The sequence below is a fragment of the Gracilinanus agilis genome, chromosome 1 (assembly GCF_016433145.1).
Source record: "Gracilinanus agilis isolate LMUSP501 chromosome 1, AgileGrace, whole genome shotgun sequence".
In the NCBI taxonomy this organism is placed as follows: Eukaryota; Metazoa; Chordata; class Mammalia; order Didelphimorphia; family Didelphidae; genus Gracilinanus; species Gracilinanus agilis.
Genome location: NC_058130.1, coordinates 432,796,761 through 432,818,905, shown reverse-complemented (window position 1 = coordinate 432,818,905; position 22,145 = coordinate 432,796,761). Strand labels below are relative to the sequence as shown.

At 35.6% G+C, this 22,145-nt stretch overlaps 1 protein-coding gene across 1 annotated transcript in view; it reads right to left on the bottom strand.

Moving 5' to 3' along the window:
* The window catches only part of ADAMTS16 (ADAM metallopeptidase with thrombospondin type 1 motif 16), a 242,995-nt gene that overhangs the window by 151,728 nt on the left and 69,122 nt on the right, over positions 1-22,145 (bottom strand). Inside the window, exons 4-8 of the mRNA XM_044657869.1 lie at positions 19,091-19,373; positions 13,278-13,474; positions 10,730-10,813; positions 7,421-7,580; positions 6,242-6,347 (exon numbers count right to left, since the gene is read on the bottom strand). Coding sequence (XP_044513804.1) covers positions 6,242-6,347; positions 7,421-7,580; positions 10,730-10,813; positions 13,278-13,474; positions 19,091-19,373 — 830 coding nt within the window. The remainder of the gene's footprint in view (positions 1-6,241; positions 6,348-7,420; positions 7,581-10,729; positions 10,814-13,277; positions 13,475-19,090; positions 19,374-22,145) is intronic.

Genomic DNA, 22,145 nt, shown 5'->3' with positions numbered 1-22,145 from the left:
TTGAAAGGGGCAATAATGTAATTATTAATTTATAAGTAACAATATAATTCTTAATTATGTTATAATCAGTCTCAAGAACATCATTTGCAGGCAGAATGTGGAGGACTTTAAAGGATTTTCTATTTTAACTGAGAGCAATAAGAAGCCATTAATGCTACTGAGCAAACAAGTGATACACTGGGATCTGCACTTCAGGAGCTAAGATCTGAATTTCAGGAATATCAATTTGGCAGCTGTGAAGGACACTGGATATGGAGAAACTAGTTATTGCAATGATCCAGGTGGGAAGTGAGGAAGAACTTGATTGCGTTGGTTGTGTTTTAAATAGAGAGAAGAAGAAAGATGAGAGAGATGTTAAAGAAATGGAAAGATTGAAAAGACTTGGGAACTCTTTTGTCAGTTATTTCAAACCAATTTTAAAATGTGAAGTTTGAAATAGTACTTTCAGGAAGGCATATTTAGGGTCAAGCAGGAAAGTTTAAGTTAAGTGACACAGTGGATAGAGCTCAGGGCTTAGAATCAGGAAGATATTATCTTCTTGGATTCCAGTCTGGTCTCAGGCACTAGGTAACTGTGTGACCTTGAGCCAGTCATTTTACCTCAGTTTCCTCATCTGTGAAATAAGATGAAGAGGGAAATGGCAAAACATTCCATTATCTTCACCAAGAAAACACCAAAAAAGGTCTTAGAGAGTTGGGCCTGACTGAAAGTGACTGAACGACAATGAGAATTTAAAATTTGAACATAAAATAAATCCTATTTTTTTCAACATAGACACTCTTCCCTGGGAGCTACTTAAGCAACCAAGATAAGTCGTTATATACCTTTATACTAGTAGGAGAAGGGGAAGCTGAGTGGCTCAGTGGATTGAGAGCCAGGCCCAGAGATGGGAGGTCCTGGGATCAAATCTGGCCTCAGAAACTTCCTAGCTGTGTGACCCTGGGCAAGTCACTTAACTTCCATTGCCTAGCCCTTACCTTTCTTCTGCCTTAGAACCAATACACAGTATGATTCTATGATGGAAGATAAGAATTTAAAAAAATAAAATAAACTACTAGGAGAGCTGTAAACAATTTTTAAAAACTTTTAAGCTATCAGAACAGAGGAAACATAGTTTAGCTTTGAAAAAAATCAGAGTATGCCTTTTAAAATTTTTGTCTTTGGAATTATGGAATCCAATCAGAGCTTATCCCTATACATCCAAAATCCTGACATAGAGTAAATTTTCTCCAAAAACTGCATGTGGTAAGGACAGTTAGATACACTTCCTAGCTATGTGACCTTGGACAATTCACTTAACCCAATTGTCTAGCCCTTGCCACTCTTCTGCCTTGGAACCAATAAACAGTACTAATTTTAAGACAGAACGTAAGGGTTTTTTGGGGAGAAAAAAAGGTACATTTAGCTATGGGAATACATGCCATGATTCCAAGTGAGACAATAGAAGGAATGGAGGAGAATATGTGTTGGGAGTCAGGAGAATGAAGTCCTATCCTCTCCTTGCCACCATGCCTTGGAAAAGTCACTACAACTACCTGGGCTTCAGTTTCTTATTCTATAAAATGAGCAGTTTGAACCGGATGATTTCTAAGGTTATTTATACCTCTAAAATAACATGAGGTTATACAAAATCAATTTTCTGAGGATCCTCTTGATCTTTCGGTGGTCCCAGAGACTGGCCACAGGACAAATGTTTGGGAAGATATGATATAGACATGAAAAAATAATGAATATTTTGTAGATTTAGAAATTGAAAAGATCTTAGAGGTCATCTGGTCCAGCTCTCTGGTAGATAGTGGAACTGAAGTCTAGTAAGCATCATAGCATCACAGATTTACAGATTCAAGGGACACTAAGGGCTATTTTGCCTACTGCCTCCCTTTACATTTGAGGAAATTGAGGCCCAGAGAAATTAAATCCATTTGCCCAATGTCAAACAGAGAGCAAACTGCAGAATCAAGGTTCAAATCCAGGACCTGTGACTCCAAAATCTGTGCTACTTTCACTGTACCATGGAAACACAGTAATCCTGACCGTGGCATTATAGTAGATTGGCAGCTGCCATCCCCCAAGGTGTAAGTGTGGTTGAGGTTAACTGATTTCCTACATATAATTCAAGTTGCTGAAAAACATAATTTTGCAAATGGTATCCTAAGTGGCTGAAAAATTAACACGATTTAGCCTTGGGAGCATACTTTGCATACTGAGAAGCTCTGGCTCCAGGTTTATAATATAATGTAAACTGCACCTGCATGTCTGGACTAAGGATCTCAAAGAGCTTTACTAATTTTACAGATGGGAAAATTTAGTGAGACCAGATTAAGTAATGACTCCTTGGCCACATAGCCAAGTTGTGGAAGAATCAGAGAGCATCTAGGTTCCTATTCCCCTGGCTCTACCCATCAGACCATACTGCTTCCCTTAGCAAATGGGAATTTTTCAAATGGCCTAATGCCCAGATTACACATTCTCCAAAGCATGCAGTTCAGTTATCGGTACGGCCCCACCAGTTCTTAACACCTGCAGCTTACAAACCACATGTAGCTGTTTCAAGTGATTTAGAGTAACAGCAAAAATTTCCTTCCATTGCTTATTAAACCAAAACACAACACCCTGATTCTCCTCTACCTAGTGAAGTAAAACATATCTTCTCATTTTCATCCTGACTCTCCTGCTTTCCCTGTTCCAACACAAATTCAAGCAAATAAAGGGAATGAACTATTTGATCTCTAAGAATAAATCCAATGCAGTGAGATTAAAGAAATCGTACCTACTAGAAAGAAAAACTCCTTTAATTTAAAGGTTAAATAATTTATAACCAAACACCAGCACCTCCCTACCAAAAAAAATGGATTGAAAATGAGTAACACAAAAATGAACTTTTTTTAGTTACATTCAGTCAACATGAAAACCTTGAGAAAAGAATATTTTTGCAACTCAAAGCTAGCTATGCAATTCTAAAAATAAATTCTCCAAGATCCTAGCTACAAAATTCTAAAAAATGGGTATGTTTAGATCTAACTGATACAGTGAGAAAGGTCAATATGATGAAGAAGAAAGAACACTGGACTTGTATGGAGTCAGTAGGCTCATTTCAAGTCTCTAATCACTGTGTTTGCTAGCTATGTAACCTTAGGGAAGTCATTTTACTCCTCTGAGATTTCATTTCCTTATCTGTAAAGTGTGGATAATTTTTGTTGCTTTAATGACCTCAGAAACTCTTTAAGACTGTTAGTCGCAGAGGTATTAACATTATCATTTTGATGGCAAGTTCTCCATGGCAAATGTCAATGGTATCCCTATTCGGGGATTTCCATATCTGATAAAATTATACATCCAGATGATAAAATAGAGGAGAAATAAACCATCTTATTGAGTCTACTTGCTTCAAATGGTAACATTGCCAAAACTCTATCTAAATCGATGATCTTAAACTTTATTTTTCATCTCTGACTTAATATATTGGGGGAGGGGACTTTAAGTGTATTTTACTTTGATTATGTAATTAAATTCAGGGATGGTTCAGAGGATAGTGAAAGCCTAATGAGGCTAAGATAACGTGAATGTTTTTAAAGCTTTTACTCTGTCAGACTATTAAAAACATAATTATGGTTGAAATGAAAACTTCATATATAGTTCAGGCACCATTTGCTAGGCACTGAAAAAGTCAGTCAATCATTACCTGTAATGATCAGGGGATCAGTAATGGGATTTAAAGCTTTCCATTTGGAGGTCATCAGTTCACAGAAAGCCACAGTCAGTAGTTATTCTCATGCATTCCATGAGAGACCACCACATGTACCTTCACACACACACACACACACACACACACACACACACTCATACTCACACATCCTTACACACACACAGCAGCTGAATCTTTGTATAGTCTTGGAGGAAATGAATGAGACCTTATTTCATTTTCTAGTAGGCTAGGAGGAGAGGGGAGTTTCATAAAAACACCTTTACCACCACTATCTTTCTTGCCAATATAAACAGAAGGTGAGGAAAGGTAAGGAAAAGGCTATAAAGATAGCCAACTATGTTTCTTAGTTGAACATTGTTCAGGAAAAATTTCAAATATGTTGGAAATGGAACATGGTAAGAGAATTACAGAACTGCTGTTGAATCATTTTGATGATGCTAAGTTTTAGGAACTCAGCATCTCTCATGGATAGAAAAACATACTTTTTCACTGCTACACACACACACACACACACACACACACACACACACACACACACAAACATGGTGTGGTGTGGTTATGTATGTGTTTTAAAGATAAGACAATTTAGGAGAAGCAGAATGGTGTAATGGATAGAGAGTTGGCCTTGGAGTCAGGAAGATTGGGTTCAAAACCTGCCTCTGACCAATATGGCTATGAGATCTTGGGAAAGTTGTAGAATCTCTTAATGCCCCAAGAAATTCTCTAATATAGATATCAAACTTTTTAGGCATACAAAAAAGGAGGATCCAAAAAGGTTAAGATATAATTAGTAAATTTTAACAAAACGAGTAAGATATAATGCAACAGAGACAATGTTAATGTGTTGTTTTCTGTGTCAGTATGTCATGGAAGGATCTGTTTATTTCGAGTTTGACTTCACTATGCTAAGATTTTAAGTTGAAAGAAAAGTTCTCATCAGTGCTGGTAAAGGAAGTTTCTTTTACTAGGAAAACCTTATTACAATGAAAGTTGAACTCCCAAAAGAAAAAAAAGACAATAAATGGAAGTTATCAATATAACATACAGCTTGCTATAGAATTTAAGTTATAAGAAGCTCCTTGAAGTCATTTATTTTAAAATACTGCTTACTGCATCAGAATAAATGTACCAAATTTCACATACAATGGATGATCACTAGGAGAGTGAGAGTTGTACTGGAATAGCTGTGCTACATTTGCTTGTATTCTTTCACATTCCCTCAACACAGACACACATTGTAAGTCAATGAAGCCCACACAGAAGCCAAACCCAAGATGCACAATGTTCTTTAAGCAACTAACTGGCCACAAGAACAGAAAATTTAAGATGAAAATAAAAAGCAATTATTACAAAGAAATGCTCATTAAAGGATATCAAAAGGAAGAGATAGCATGGTTTCTAAGACACACTAATACATTAATACACATATGTATTTATGTGTTATATAAATATATATGTCCAAAAGTACAGCATATACAAACACGCATGTGGGCATGAAGGCATATAGAAACAAACACTTGAACATACAAATATATACACGCTTTTTGGATATCCCAAAGGTCTACTTTTAGCTATCAAAAGTTAGAACCATCCTAAGACTTTTGGAACATGTTTATATGTAAAATATTTGGAGTTCTCCAGGGTGATTTAGTTAATGATTCAGCTGAACTTATTGGAAAACCCGAATTTCAGAAATAGAACTAAAGATTAGGTTACTAAAAAATCAGGAAGTTTTGTACTTGGGGTGGAATGAATGTAGAGGATAGATCACTAAGGAGACCATGCATCACTGCATTCATTTTATATGTTGCTAAAGGCCTAGCTCTTGATGGGGAACTTGTGAAGAGAAAATGGGTAGATTGTAGGAATGTGTCCACTTGGGCAAAGTCTCTATCCAGGTGGTGCTTTTGTCACACTATAAATGTAAGGGTCCTGGGGAGAAGCCCTGACCACTTCACCCTAGGTATAGAGCTAACTAAAAGAATTGCCTTCAACATTTTCATATGGGTACATGTGGGACAGGAAGAAAGAAGAAAAACAAACAAAAGAAAATGTATACATATATAGCTATAGTATTCATATAGCAGTATGTATTATAAATTTAGAGGAAAAAAATAAAAGGCCTCTTTTCAATTTGGCCTTCAAAACTTAGGGCCTCAAATTTCATTTGAGGGAACAGAAACCACCCACTCTTCTCCATTCTTAATTAGACGCATTTATTTGTTCTAGCCAGCCTATTATTAATCTCGAGTGACTATAATTTTACAGTGTGAGTAATAGGGTTCCCAAATGAAAATGAGCCATAATTAAGCACTTCTGTGTTAACATTTCACAGAGATGTCCAGTTGTGGTATACTTTATTGTCCAGCAAATTCTAATATACTCCAAGGGCTTGATTTATTGAGTTAATATTTTAAGTGATGAAATACTAGGAAGAGCTACTACCACAGTTCTGACTCTAGCCCAGGTCAGTATGAAAAGTATGCAAAAGGTCTACAGCCCCAAATTGCACTCTTTGGCACATTTTTAACTTACTTGTGTCCAGACTCATGCGCAATGGTAAAAGCTAGGCCAAGACCTGTGTCTTCATTAACGGTACAGCTGCGATATTTACTACACATTCCACTTATGGGTGCAAATCCTAGAGAGCAGAAAGGCCAAAAGAAGAGTACAGCAAGGTTACTGGAAAAAATAGAAAAAAGAACTATGTTGTCTTCTCTTTTATTTCCTAGACCAATTTACTTCCTTGATACTCTTGTGAAAAAATGGGGATGTCTGATTTCTAGAACGACCATATGGAAGCTACTTTCAAAATAAAGGGAAGAATATCCATTTTCAGGAACTCAAAGGTTAATCCATCACATGTAAAACTCAGGTCAGGTTTTACATCCTGAAAACAATGGACTTTACTTGACTGTGATAAAACTGAATGATAGGTTGATAATCTGCGTGAAGTTTTGTTTTTCCACAAATCCTTGCCACCCAAATTCCAAGTCAAAGGATAATATGCCTCCTGCCACTAACTGAACATTCAATTGTGCCAGATATGAAGGTTCATATACTAAATATCTCATCCCGCTAAAAATAAAGAGCTAGAAATAGAGTTTTGTTTTACTCCTGATTAGAATGTTTGTTAATTTTTCAGAATTATAAGAAAGCAGTCTCCAAGAGGGCAATAAACCTGGGGCCCTCCAGGGAGCACTTTTGAGACTAAGTTGATTAAGTGAAGATGGAGAATTAAGGAACATTGTATTTCTATAGAACATCCACAACTTTTCATAACATTAATTTTCTCCAAGATTTTCTCATCATCTTAACTTGAAATCTGATGACCCTGATCTTGGATTAAATGTATATTTTAATGAGTTCCATACAACCTAAATTACTTGTAATAAGTTTGAAAAGATTCTACATTGTGAAGATTCAGTTCTTATGTCTTTAGTATTTGGCAAGGAATAATTCCCTGTTAGATGAACCATTGGCATAGTTTAAGGTAGACCTCTATCTTTTGAAAAAAGTAAGCTCGTAAACACAGTAATTTTCACTCTCAAATGCTACACCTATTAAGAATTGAAAGGGACTTGCCACTAACATGAAAATACACTAGATGACGCTGTAATTAAAATAGTTTAAATACACAAAATGTGCAGTTACATATAAACTTGTCCAAATATAAATACAAACATCTTTGAAAACAATACATAAAAATCTTACCCAAGGTATCACATGGCTCATTCTTCCAGGAACATATATCCAGGCCAGTAAGCAAGATTGCATGATCATGGCGGGTTCCATCTTTTCCTATCAGTCCAGATTGCCACTGGCAGAAACTACTTAAGGTATGGTCAGCGTGGTGATTGATCACAAGTCCTGGCTACTCAGAAAAGACCATAACAACAATTACAACATTATAATTATTACTAGTACTATTATTATCATAGCAAATCTGCACAATGCTTACCATTGTAACTGGCACATAGTAGGTGCTTAATAAATGTTTGTTAATCAATGCATTCAAGTAATTAGAAAATTCAAATTATATTTTTTCTTTTCTACATTTCTTATAAAGAGACAAATGATAAGCATGACCATATTAGCAAAAAAGCTTTCAGAGTATTTCAAAAAAGCTTTCGGAGTATTTCATACAATTAATGCAAAGTGGACCCAAAGTCAGTATAGTTTCATAGGCTAGAATTGAAAGTAATTTGAAAGATCTTTTAGTCCAAGAGTCCTCAGCCTATGATTTATGGGATCTTAAGGAGTCTATGGATAAATTACTAGGTGTCTGCAATTTTTGTTTTCAATAATAATAATAATACTTTTACAGCACCTTCTTTGTGCCAGGCACTGTGATAAGTGCTTTATAAATATTACCTTATTTAATATTCACAACAACCTTGAAAGGAAAGTGCTATTATTATCCACATCTTATAATTAGGGAAACTGAGGCAAAGAGATATTATGTGGCTTGCTAAGGTGACAGTAAGTGTCTAAGACAGATTTCCTCTTGGGTCTTTCTGATCCCAGGCCAATGCTCTATCCATAATATTGAATCACCATTCTATTTTAATAACTTTATTTCAGGATAATTGGTTTTATTTGGGATCCTACTATTTTATATTATGGCACATTTAATAACTTATTTTTTTTCTGAAAAGAGGTCTATAGGTTGCCACAGAATACTAATGGGGTCCAGGACACAAAAAAAGGCTGTCTCACCCTTTCATTTTAGAAATGAGGAAACTAAGGTCCAAACACATCAAGTGACTTGCCTAAGGTCACACAGAGGCAAATGCTTAACTAGAATCCAGGTCTGTGACATCCCCATATAGTGTTTGAGTCTTTCTACCATGCAGTGCTCTGCCAAAGCTAAGGCACTGCTTCCATACACCTGACAGTCTCCAATGATCATGAGGCAATGCAGTATCATGAAGTACATTTTTAATGTGCAATATGTTTTTCTGGTTATTTTTATTATTAGTAATTGGTAACCCAAGTATATTATGTATGGATTCAATGAGATTTCCTTACATTAATAACATTAGGGTAAATAGGGATAGGAACTGGATGTGTGATTTCCTTGATACAGGGAAATCTTTGGTAAGGGAATTTTCTATCAGTGTAGGCCAGTGCTTTCTTTGCAACTTATAGGCTTAAAAGAGCTGCACGGGGATATGTAAAGATTATGTGACTTGTTCAAGGTCATACAGTCAGTGTGTATCAATCAGGATTTGAATCTAGATTTTTTTTTGGTGCTTAGGCCAGCTCTCTCCATTATATTTAGCAAAACATAGTTCAACAGTGCTGAGAAAGTACCTCAATTTTACTTTTAGAAATCTAGTAAAGAGCCTAGAACTGAGAAGAAATCACTGCAATGGTAACTACGTAAACACATGAGCAGGATCTGGTTTAGGAAACTTATAAGACTGGCAAATTGGAAATTTAGGAAAACATATAGAAAATAACGGGCATGAGAAGAATTTGAAGGCAAATAATCTTTCATAATAAATATGAGTTAAATCCTTTTTAGAGGCACTATTTCAAGATGACTTTGCATTTTTAGAGGCTCAATGACAAAAATTAAACTTTTAAGAAAATCACAGTGATAATATTAAAAATAAGAATGTCTCATGGTCAACAAATGATGGTATCTTCTACTTCAAATAATATCTTGGTTTTGCCAGAGGAAAGAATAAGCCTAAGTTAAATGCCAATGTGCAAAAACTTTGAAAAAAGGTACGGCATGCCTGAAATTCTTCAGCTGGAGATTTCCAGGAAAATTACATTAATTAAAGTTAACACAGGTGTATGATCAAAAGACAGAGTCCTGTCCTCTTTGCAGCTTGGATGAATTCCAAGGTGAAGAAGTTTTAAAACACAAAATAATTAAGCTGTCACTTGAGAATCGCTGATCGTTCAGCACACAAAATAAGACCCTGGAGTTGAATTCACCCTCCTTTCCTTTAGGGAGGAGAACAGGCTTGAATACTAGGTAAGATCATAGGAAAGGAGGGAGGAGGGATAAAGCCCCTTTGTATTCAGCTAGTACCTCACCCATATCTTGCCAGGCAAGAGCAAGAGAGAATCTCGTAATGGGTATCCTTCTAGTTTATCTACTACATATCTACTATGATAGTAGTGACTATCATAGAGTTTATGTCAAAAAGTTGCCAAAATAAGTCAGAATTGGATATTAGTAAAGAAGAACTTAAGGAAATTAGTGCTCTCTTTTACTATTCAGTTGCACCTTCTGCCTAGCTTCTTCATCTGGGTAGACATGGAAAGTATAAAGTTACACATGTCAAGTGTGGGTCTAAGATTGCCACAGCAGAACATGTTTTTCCTTTCTATTCTTAGAGATATGAATAATCCAGTGCCCTTTTGGATATCAAAAAGAGAACTGAGTTCATAAAATAAAAATTACTTTAACTTCCTTGATTATCTATGGTACTCGAAGTTATAAAGGGTTAAAATGACTTAGACAAGAGAGAAGAACATTTATGTGATAAAAGAACTAATGTGTCTAAATTGTTTCCAATAATCCCAAATTAATAATTTAATTTTAGTGCTGTGAAATAAACATCATTTATACCATTTGTGGTTTTTGTTTTCTACCACCAACACTGCTACATGGTATTCTAAAAATCAGACTGGGAAAAGATATAGTCTATATGCCATATTCCAAATATATTTGTGGTTTTGATTTTTTTTAATATGGAGACTAACTTAAATATTTTGATCTCTTTAAAGAATGAAGGTAGTTCTCATCTTGCCTTCTATTCCACTTTCACGAGCTAAGTGAAAGATTACTTGACCCTTCTATACAGAAACCACAAGAAATAAAATTATTATATTGCATGAACTGAAGAAAAAATCATTAGTTTAGTTATGAAACATGAATATATTTTCAGTCTCAGGGGGAAAAACGAGTTAAGGATTCAAGGTGGCTATTATAAAAATGAAAGTAAAATATGGAATTTGCATCATTTCTTTGAAGAAAGGCAACTTTCAATAATACTATACCTGCTCCTCTTCTAGAAGAATCAAACCCACAACAGCAATGTTGATGTTACCACCTATTGTTCCATCTTTGAACAAAGCAGACACCTGAGGAAAACAAGGAAACCGTGTTTATCATGGAGGCCTTCACTGATTCCATACAACCTACTTTAAAACACTATTTTCAGGGGCAGCTGGGTAGCTCAGTGGATTGAGAGCCAGGCCTAGAGACGGGAGGTCCTAGGTTCAAATCCGGCCTCAGACACTTCCCAGCTCTGTGACCCTGGGCAAGTCACTTGACCCCCATTGCGCCTACCCTTACCACTCTTCCACCTATAAGTCAATACACAGAAGTTAAGGGTTTAAAATAAAAAAAATAATAAAAAAAACACTATTTTCAGAAAGTGGATTCATTTAGCTATGATACTACAGCACCAATTTTCTTGGGGTGCTAAATATAGTGCAGTTGACACCTCAATTATATGGACTTCAGACTTCTAGCAATCTCACAAACTCTTAACAGTGCCTGAAGTTAAAAAGGAACAACAAAAGAAAGAGCTTCTGAATCATGAGCAGCAATTGGAAACAGTCAAAGATTTAAAGATTAGATATATTAAGTGATTGGTTGATTTGCTGACAATAGCTGTAGATGATTATCAATACCAATCTCTGCTGGCTGGCTCCAAAACTCAGGAGAATGCAAATAAAAGAAAAGAGTTAAGTTCTGAGTTAAGAAAGAAGGAAAGATAGATGGGGAAGGGAAAAGGAGAAAATAGATGGGCCAACTCAACAGAAGAAGTTGAAATCAGAAATCCTTATGACAGTAGCTAGTGACAATTATTCCAATAGCAGTAAGAACTGACAAAGGAACAAAATATTAAACAAATGGAAAGAAGAAAAAACATTGTGGATCTGAAGCTTTGAGAGTAAATAGTCTTGCATATCACAATAGACTCTGAGGTACCATATATTGGACAGTTCTGCATTTTTGTACAGGTATTTCATTAAAGATTAGAAGAGTTTTACTTGTTTTATTAGCCCCAGAAAGCATGACTTTATTACAGTAAAGTATAATAATGGATATGCACAGTGATATTCCTAAAGCTTAAGAAAAAACAAAATTATATCCAGTAATCTCCATTTACTAGGAAAAGAAAATTTGACTAAAATTGCTTAAGAATCTTTTCCACTAAAAAGTATTAGGACAAAAAGTGTCCGTAGTTACAAAGTCCTCTTATCTGAAAAATTATGTGGAACATTTTATGTCTAGACAATTCTTTACACAAAGCAAGTGTTCAATGAATATTTTTTGAATGAATTAAAGAAAGCAGGTAGAAAAGAATGAATAAGGAGGTACGTCATTTACAACTTAATGCTGGTCATGGGGAGAATACACCTCAAGGGCAGTAGCAAGGTATCTTGTACAGAGAAAAGATGTCCTTACATATCTTATTTTTTAGTTATAAAATTAAGTTACATTCATCAAGTTCTAAGCATTTCTGTTTTAATGGCAGAGACTTATTGAGATGTAAGAAACATAAATGTCTATGCATACTTAAGTTCCTACTTGAAAAGACAAACAGTTTTATTCTCCTAAAAATGTTCAACCTTTTCAAATTTATCTAGATTTTAAAAAATACTCAAGAACACTGAAGTTATTATGGTTACACATATTTCCTCCCTCAATTTTTTTCTTCCAATTTCATTCCTCTAAGCAAATGATAAACTCTAGAATAGAGAAACCTGTAAATGAATCAGCTCAAATTCTTCCTTCTCTCTTACTTTCCACATAAAATAAGTTGCTACCTGTTAATTCTCATTGTATACTATACCTTGCATCCAATCTCGACCTTTGTTCCTATTGCAAACACCCTGATTCAATACCTCATTGATTGGGTTTTCCTATTAGCCATCTACATGTTTTTGTAGTTCTGATCTCTTCCTATGTCAACCCATCCTTCACATTATAGGCAAAGTAATCCCTCTAATTACATTACGCTTCTGCACAAAAACAAATTCAGCTACTCCTGTTATTTATGAAATTAAATGCCAACACTCTAGCCTGATATTCAAGACTCTTCTCTGTATGGTTCCAAATTAACTTTTTTAATCTTATTTCACATAATTCCTCTTCATGGACTTTGTTAACATTATTCAGTTGTTTGTAAGTAGAGTCTGAAGTTTCATGAGGGTATCTAGGATTTTCTTGGCAAATATACTAGATTTGCCTTGCCAGTTCCTTGTCTATCTCATTTTATAAATGAGTAGATAAGTCAAGCAGGGTTAAATGACTGGCCCAGGGTAACCCAGCCAGTAAGTACCTAAGGACAGATTTGAATTTCAGAAAATGTCTTCTAGACTCTAGACATGACACTCTATCCTTTGTGTCACCTAGCTTCCCTCAGGAACTTTATGTTCTAATGAAAATGTTCACCTGTTTTCCCCTCATTTTGTCCTGTCATCTTCTATCTCCAAGAAAAGTAACAGGATGGTAAATGCTAATTTAATGATATGACAGATATTAGGAAAGATTTAATTACCCAGTTGGCCTCAACAAGAAGTGCTATCCTACCATATTGAGTATAGTCAAGACGTATGTTGTAATATTTTCATGACCATGGTTTTGCATCATCTTTTTGTCAACTACCACTAGAGTTTCCACATTCAGTTCATTATTTTTGTGGGTTTTCAGAAGAGAACGTTTGTTCCTCAATGGATACTTATATTCATCAGGTAAGATGAAAAGATCTTTGGGAGGCTTTGGCATATCTGTAAAAGAAAACAGAGGGAATAAATGAAAAGTAGGAAATCTCCCATTCCCAATGGTCCGCCATCAAATTAAAAATATTCATGCTAAATATTGCGCATAATTTAATTTATAGTGTTGAAAAACCTCAATAAAAAACAAAAGGATATTGCTGTTTTTATGGTTGTAGCCATACACTTATCTCTATGAGCTTCTGTTCTTGGATATCTCCCTCTAACAGCAAACTATTGAACTAGTGCTCTAAATTAACATTTCCAGCTACTAGAGGCATAGCTCCCAAAGAGTTTTATAGTCCTACATATATTTTGAAAAGGGTATTTGTAAAAGAGTAGGTGCAAATACAAAAGAATCTGCTCTAAGTAAAATTTTGTTATTTTTAATGATAAAGGTTGCAAAAGAGTGTTTGTTCACCCTTCACAACTTTCTCATTCTGTGATTCATTTTGCTACATTGAATTAAATATACATTGTATAAGGGCAACAGTGTTGAGCATAGACTAGAAGTCAGAATTCCTCCTTGATCACTTATGCCACATAGCCTTGAGTAAGTCATAACTTCTCAGCACCTCAGTTTTATCATCTGGTAAAGATAGAGAGTGCAATAGAGAAATGCTGAGGTCTCTTCCAGCCCTAGACCTATGATCCTAAGAATACCTTGAATGCTTCTTTATCTTGTCTGAATTCGATTATATTTCCCAGAAACAGGAATTTTATTAGTTTTGTGTTAAAGAACAAGAACAAAACCCCATATCCTAGATCCTAATGTAATGAAAACCCTCTGGAATCCTGATCAGTATTTACTTAGAAGACAAAAACTATTTTGTTTGTCAGGTTAGAATAAATAGGTCAAGATTTTGTCTCTGGCTTTTTTGGTTTGTTTATTTCGTTTCAGTTATGTGCAATTGTTAGGTAGAGATATGGGAAGCAATGTTCCATTACAGCTCTAAATGATTTGGTGATCCAAATAAGGTTGTGTGAAAATTACCTTTGGATAGAAAATTTTTTAAAAATGTGGTTAGACTGTATGCTATGTAATTTCAAATGTGGGATTGAGCAAACCCAACTGTTTAAGTGGTAAATTATATGTCTGACCTGGAAAATTTATGTAAACTATAATTGTAGAATATGCAGTAAGCAGAGAGTGATTTTTTAAAGACTTGTAATCACATCTTGCATTATACCCACACAATGGTTACTCTCTGCATGAACCATTGTTTTTATACCGTGCTTGCCTTTCTTTACCAAAATATCCCCAAATTTAGTTATTATACATTCTAGTCACCTTTTAAAAACAGAAATACCATTCAGAATGTCCCTAAATAGGTAATGCCTATATTTCAATGAAAAATTATTACTCAGTCCATCATTATATATTTCATGCTGCAGAACAGTGAACTGAGTGTGACTTATAAGTAAGGATGTTCTTGAACAAGAAGTTGGGACTCAATGTATACTGGTGGTGAAAAGTGATTATATCAAAGATAAAGAGAGAATGTTAATTTATTTATGTTTCAAAGAAAGAAAATAAGTGCATGAATTAGGGTATTTAAAAACATTCAATATTAAAATTCATCACATAAGTTTTCTGTAAGATTTCCTACTTAATCTTAAATGACTAAAATACCATATGAAGACTGGTCTGGGGGAACCATCAGCAAGAATTAGGAACATGGTCTTACATGGTAAACCTAAGATATTAAAGAAGGATTAAAGGGATGAGGCAGAATCCAAGAGAGACAAAATAGCAGGATCAATTGAGTCTTTCAGGAATATAACCATTTCATAGAATTTCTGAATTAACCAGAAGGCATGTGACTTTCTTCTCCCTCAGCCCTTAGAAAGACAGTTGAATTAAATTCAGACAAGAACACGGTCTCTAACACTACTCTTTTAAGGATTAAAAATAGGGCGGGTATAAGGGTGGGTAAAGAAAGAAGAAAAAATGAATCCATTCACTTTAGGAATTAATCAAAGCAACTGATTTCTCTTGGAGCTGTCCATGGTCCCTCTCCCAGACAGTCTTATACAATAACCTGTTTCAACTCTAGCTACATGACCAGTCATCAAAAATGCAATAATTAACTAGTTCCAACTTTTGTGGGGTAAAGAACTTGATATAAAGAGGTAGGAGAAATTGAGAAGGAAATTTAAAGGGTTTCATGCTTACAAATAATGTACAGAAATTAATATGAGACAGGAGAAATTTGTGAAGACTTGAAGAAAAGTTGAAATAGCAGAAGAGCAAGAGGAGGAAGATCAAAAGAGATGGAACACAAATATAAAGGCTAGAGAAGAAGGAAGATTCTAGGAATAAGGTAACAAAAAAAGAAGGACCTCATGGGAACAAAGGGCGATAAATGAAACAGCTGAGCTGAAAGACAGGGCCTATAGGAATTAAGAGGATGGTTGGAAAAGGAATAGAATTAATCAATTCTTTTGACAAGGCAATATGACAAGGCAAATTAAAAATAACATAAGTTAGACAATTAAAAAGTTCCCAAGACAAGGGGATGAAGTTATGTCTGTAATTGTGCTAGCAAGGGGAGAAACAGAGCAATAATCCCAGAGCTGAAGAGTCTCACAAAAACATAAAACAAAATTTGCCACAACTATTGTCCAGGGAGTCAACTAAGAAGACAATAAAGAACTCTGAATCTCACTTTCTTAAAGTATGGAGAGCAGAGTGCATTTGTCAGTGTGCTTCAGAGAGTATATCTGATGGTGTAAATTTTGCTATGGTCAGGTAAATTGTTAGCTAAGCTCAAAGTGCAACTTAGGCTCCCTCAAAGAAAAAGATGATAAAGAGGCTCTAGAGTTACCTCTGAACTCTGTTTTAGAAGTGAGAATGAACTGTTCTTCAAAAGTAACAAAACATGGTTTTAACTATATATAATAAAGAAGAAAGAGCATTTAAAGAGGTAAGAATATAAGGACCAATGAACATCCCAGCCTCCATAGCTGCTCTTCTAAACCTTTTTTCATTCTTCCTCAAATTTCCATGGCTCTCCCTCCTACTACCTCCTCAACTGAGACTCTTGCTTTGTATTTTACAGGAAAGAATGAGTTTCTTTTCCTTCCTTCCTCATTTCATATCACATATGCCTTCTACTACTATTTCCTTTTTCTTTATGGTCTTAGGTGATGCAGTGGCCTTACTCCTTACCAAGGCTAACTCTTCTGCCTAAGTCATCCTATTTTACTTCATTTCCTCTAGTAGATTGTCCATTATGCTATTCTCATTATTTCATTTGTTTTCAATCTTTCCTATTCTTTTGGATCATTCCCCATTGCCAACAAACATACCCATGTCTCCTCTGTACTAAAAAAGAAAACTTGCATTTAATATTTCTCTGCCTGCTAACTATTGTCCTATGTCTTTTCCATCTTTTTGTAGCTAAACTCCTCAAAAAGGCCACCTGCAATAAATACCTCTGCTTTCTCTCCTTTCATTCTCATTTTAACCACTTACATTTTTTTAATTTTACCATTACATTAAAACTGCTTTCTTGAAACTTACCAATGATTTTTTAGCTGCCAAAGCCTTTGGTCTTTTCTCTCTTGACCTCTCTGCAGCCTTTGACACAAATGATCACTTACTCCTTCTTGACAATAAGTCTTCTCTTAAACTTTTCATGATACTACTCTCTAGTGTTCTTCTTTTACCTATTCTGACCTCTCCCTTGGAGTCTTTTTTCAGTGATCCTCATCCAGATCATGTCCTCTAGCCAAAGATGTCTCACAGGGTTTTAACTTGAGCCTTCTTATCTTCCTTCCCACTTCTTTGTTTGGTAATCTTACTGGTTGTCATGATTTTAATTTTTATCACTATATTGATAATTCTCACATCAGTCTGTTCTGCCCCAGCCTCTTTGCTGCTAATCTCACATTCCCAACTGTCTTTCAGAATTCTCAAAGTAGATGTCCAGTAGACACATTTATACTGATCATGTCCAAAAGAAACTATTTCCCCCCCAAAAAAACCTTTTCCCTTTTTTGCCTTCCCTATTACTGTAGCAGTCAACAGTATCCTCCCTGCTGATCAGGTTCACAACCTAGAAGGCACCCTCAACTCTTCATCATCTCTTACCCACTCCATATCAAATCTGTTGTCAAATTCTTGGCCAATATTCACCTCTGCTTCATTTCCCAAATATGTCTCCTCTCCTGATGGCCTTGGTAAGGGGTAAGGTCCTCTCTTGACATTGATATTACTCTGGTATAGGTCCTCAATTATTTGCTGGTGGTTCTACTTGTCTTAAATATCTCTTGTATGTTTTGAATGGATGCAAGCTAACAGTTGCCCAGTTTAGAATACAGAACTTGGCATGAGACAGGGGCAGGTGCCAGTCTGGCAGCTGAGGTGTGAGTATATAAGAAAACTCCCAGACCCCTACCTTCACTTCTTCTTTTACCTTTTGGAGGGAAGGAGGGAGGTGGAACATGGGTTTAGTTTTCCCCTTAGGCAGGTAGGCTCAAACTATTATAGGTGGCCAAATACTAAAAAATTAATCTGGCAAATCCAATTATCCTTTAGGGAAAGAATATATATCAACCAACAAGATAAAACCATCTAGCCCAGGGCTCATCAGCCCTGGGTCAACAGCAAAGGACATCAGAGTTTAAGTCTGGCCCTAAGCCATTCTTATCCTCTGCTCCACAAGGAGACCTTCAGTGTTCTGGACTAGTTTAGAAAGTTAACTGGCATAGGTTCTTAGATTACCTCACCCACTTTCCAATCCCAATTCACCTAATACCTTTATCATCAATAAACCCCTTAAACCTCTAAGCCTAAGAACCTAAGTCATTGCCTTGCTTTGCCCTGGGCCAGATGGTGTTGTATTTTTGGTTGATATATATAATTTCCCTAAAGGATAATTGGATTTGCCAGATGAATTGTTAGATGAATTGTTAGGATTAATAACAAATTTCTATTCCATGTTCAAAGCCCTTTATAACCTAGGCCACCTCCTGTAGTTCCAGTATTCTTACACCTGAAGCTCATCACATATTCTTTATTCAATCACACAGACCTCCTTGTTATTCCATGAACAAGATATTCCATCTCAGCTCCAGTCATATTTTTGGCTATCTCCCATGCCTGGAATGCTCTCCCCACCTCATCTGCATCTACTCATTTCCCTTGTGTTCTTTAAATCCCAACTAAAATTACATATTGTATAGGTAACCTTTCCTACCCTTTTAATTCTAGTGCTTTCCTCCGTTAGTTCTTTCATTTTTACTATATATGTGCATATACATATATATACACATACATATATATATAATTTCTTTGAATAGAATTGTTTGCTTGTTGTCTCCCCCCATTAGATTTTGAACTCCTCAAATACTGAGGCTATCTTTTGCCTCTTTTTTGCACACCCAGCACTTAGGACAGTGCCTGATACATAGTAGTTGCTTAATAAATGTTTATTGATGACTTGATTCTCTGCAACTTATAGTCTTAGCAAGTAGCATTGCGGGATAAGCAACTTGTCCAGGGTCACAAGGCCAACACATATCAGAAGCAGAACATGAACGTATGTCTTTCTGACTCTTAGGTCAGTTCACTATCTACTCCATAAAAATAATGAAATAAAACGAAAAATTGCCCTTACATACATTTCTTGCGCCTTCCGCAGAAATGCTGCTTTTGTGGGTGATTGAGGTTAAATCCATGGTGTAGATGCTGGTTTTCTTGATATAATCTGCGGTGTTTTTCCAGATCTCTTTTCCTCTCAATCATCATGATTTCATTATCACTGTGAGGCTGGGCCCCTATGGATCTCTTGTAAAGTACATGGGAATGATGTCCACCAGGTGCTGAATAGTTCAATTTAAGGGCTAGGTGCAAAGGAAGTGGTTTTAAGAAGTAATCTGCTTCCTGGGTTCTTATCAGACCTGACTGAAGAAAAGAAGAAAACATAATCAATCAGTGTGCAGTATTTTGGAATCGACACTGGAGAAATGCTCATCAATAGAAAGCTAGCTGACAGGTGATGATTTTTTGTTATCCCTACATGAATATATAGATTTAAGACATATACATACCCAGGCAGAACAACAGATAAACTACAGTACCTCATTAAGGCTATTTAGTAAGGCCTGAAGGGGTTTAATATGCATATCAATGAAAGAAGCCCCTCTTCCCTTCCCCCATCCCTGGCATCACAGAACCCTTTAGTTTTTGGAATGAATTATTCTTCAAGTTGCATATTCTTTGTCAAATTTTCACATAAATTATCTTTCTATCTTGGGCACCAATCAATATTTGGGAGATTTCAAGCAACAGGAATGAGAATGAGAATCATGGGCTCTTAGAAAAGCAGGAAATATTTGTCCACCCTTGTTATTCTACAGATGCAGAAACTAAAGCTAAAGCAGCTCAGTTTTTGTATACAAGTCACACCTCTTTGAGAGCTGGGATAAGAACCTAGCATTCTAACTTCCTGGCTAGAATTATTTCCATTACATCATGCTGCTCTACAATGCTTAAGAGTAGTCAAGGTCCCTAGATGTATTTTCAAAGGTTACTAAACACAGCTATCATCTTCCAAGAGGGAGTATGTGCTAGCTTTCCATTACTTGTGATCCCAGGTTTCTCTATAAAGAGGTTAAGTATATCTCCATAAAATTGTATACATGATTCATGGGTAGCTTTGGAATACAATCACATTTAATACACTAATGCCTATAACTAAATAGTCCTCTCAGTTCTGTTCTCCTTCTTAATTCTCTCTATCCTCAGTAGAACTGTGATTATGACTCCTAATTTAAAAGAAGTATGGCACCAAAATGGTATTTTGGGTTTGGAAATTAGAAGTCCTGGGTTCAAATAAAGCCTCATTTATTGTATGATACTAGGTAAGCCACTTAATCTCTAAGTATCAGTTTCCTCATCTGTAATACAAGGATAGTAAGCCTCACAGAATTTTAATCATAATTTTATATATGTAAATATATACAAACATACATACTTTATATTTGAAAATAGATGAGGCCTTTTCGAAATTTTACTGATATAATCATTGTCATTATTTTAGAGATAACATATTATAGGGATCTAGTTTCAGAATCAGAACATCCTAGATTCAAGTCCTGCCTCTGGCACACACCATCTAGGTGAACCTTAGCTTGTCATTTAACCTTTTAGTCAGTGTCCTATAGTTAAATAATTAGTGAATGTCATAGTATTAAATGTAACATTTTGGTTATCTAATTTATTTTCCTAAAGCTCTCTGCGTTTTCTCTGCCGTAAGTTAATATTACACAGCCCTGAATTAGGACTCCAGATACTTGTTTTCCTAGTCTTTGTGCTGAGATTACCTTTGGCCTCAGTTTTCTAAACTGAAAAACTAAACTAAAAAGAAAGGTGTGACCTTGGATGATCTCTAATGTCCTTTCTCTAATATTTGCTGTGCCTCTGATTTCACTGAAGTCTGGTTTCCACTAGCCTAGTTTCATGCTAAGTACAGAGTTAAGCGCTATGCTCAGCTGATTTCCATCTTCCCCTAATTATTTGTATAACATTGGGGAGGTGGTCATGGAGAGGTACTTCTTAGCTGCTGGGAAGATGCCAAATTAAACTATAGGGGGAAGCAGAAAGGAGAGATGAAGGTTATTATCCTTATCTCCCAAGGACTTAGCTCTAGGTTAGAGAGGGGCCAAATACCAATTCCTCATTAAATTATCAGCATCACTGGTCAGCAACTGAGAAGGGGAGGGACACCTCCTGGAGAGTGGATTAAAGGCCATCATCTTTATATCTAAATGTGAAATACTTGAAGTTTAATCTTTAGGTCAAGAAGGATTCAGCCTCTCCATATTTGATATTAGCTCTACTTGATTAAGCTTGGAAATGAGTTTATCATGTTTTTGGCCCCCAAGTGTGTTATAGGTTAGACATGCATATGAAAATAATGCAAAGTCCAGTGTTTTGCCAGGAGAAAGATGGTTGTCAAATCACTGTGCTTAAAACTATGTATGAAATTGTATGAAGTTAATCAGGAGTCATTTCAATGGTAAAACTTTGGTCTTCTTGGAATTTAAAAGCTTACCCAGAAACACCAGTAAAAGTCATTTAGATGACTAACTTAGGTAATATTTCTTGTATTTGGCAACTCCCAAGAATATGATTTTCCACATAAATGACTTTTCCAGATAAGTGAAGTTTATCCTTTTTATTTTTAAAAAATATTTTATTCTTCTATTACCAATAATATATTTTCTTTGCTTTCTTTTCCAATTAAAATAGAAAAGAAAAACAATGTCCATATAACCAATATGCATAGTTAACCACAATTTCCATACTATCCATGTCCAGAACATGTATGTCTCATTCTACATTGGAATCTATTACCCTCTTTCAGGAAAGCTTATTCTTTTAAGTTAAAACTTCATGTTAGCGGGCTCCTAGGTAGCTCAGTGGATAGAGAACCAGGTCTGTGGACAGGAGGTCTTGGATTCAAATCTGGCCTCAGACACTTCCTATTGTGATTTTGGGCAAGTCACTTGACTCTCATTATCTAGCCTGTATTGTTTTTTTGTCTTGGAACCAATATTTAGTATTGATTCTAAGAAGAAAGAAAAGGATTAAAGGAAGCCCCACTTTATTTTCTTTTGAGTCAGCTAGCATTTATTAAGCATTTTATTAATTGTCAGGCACTGTGCTAAGTGC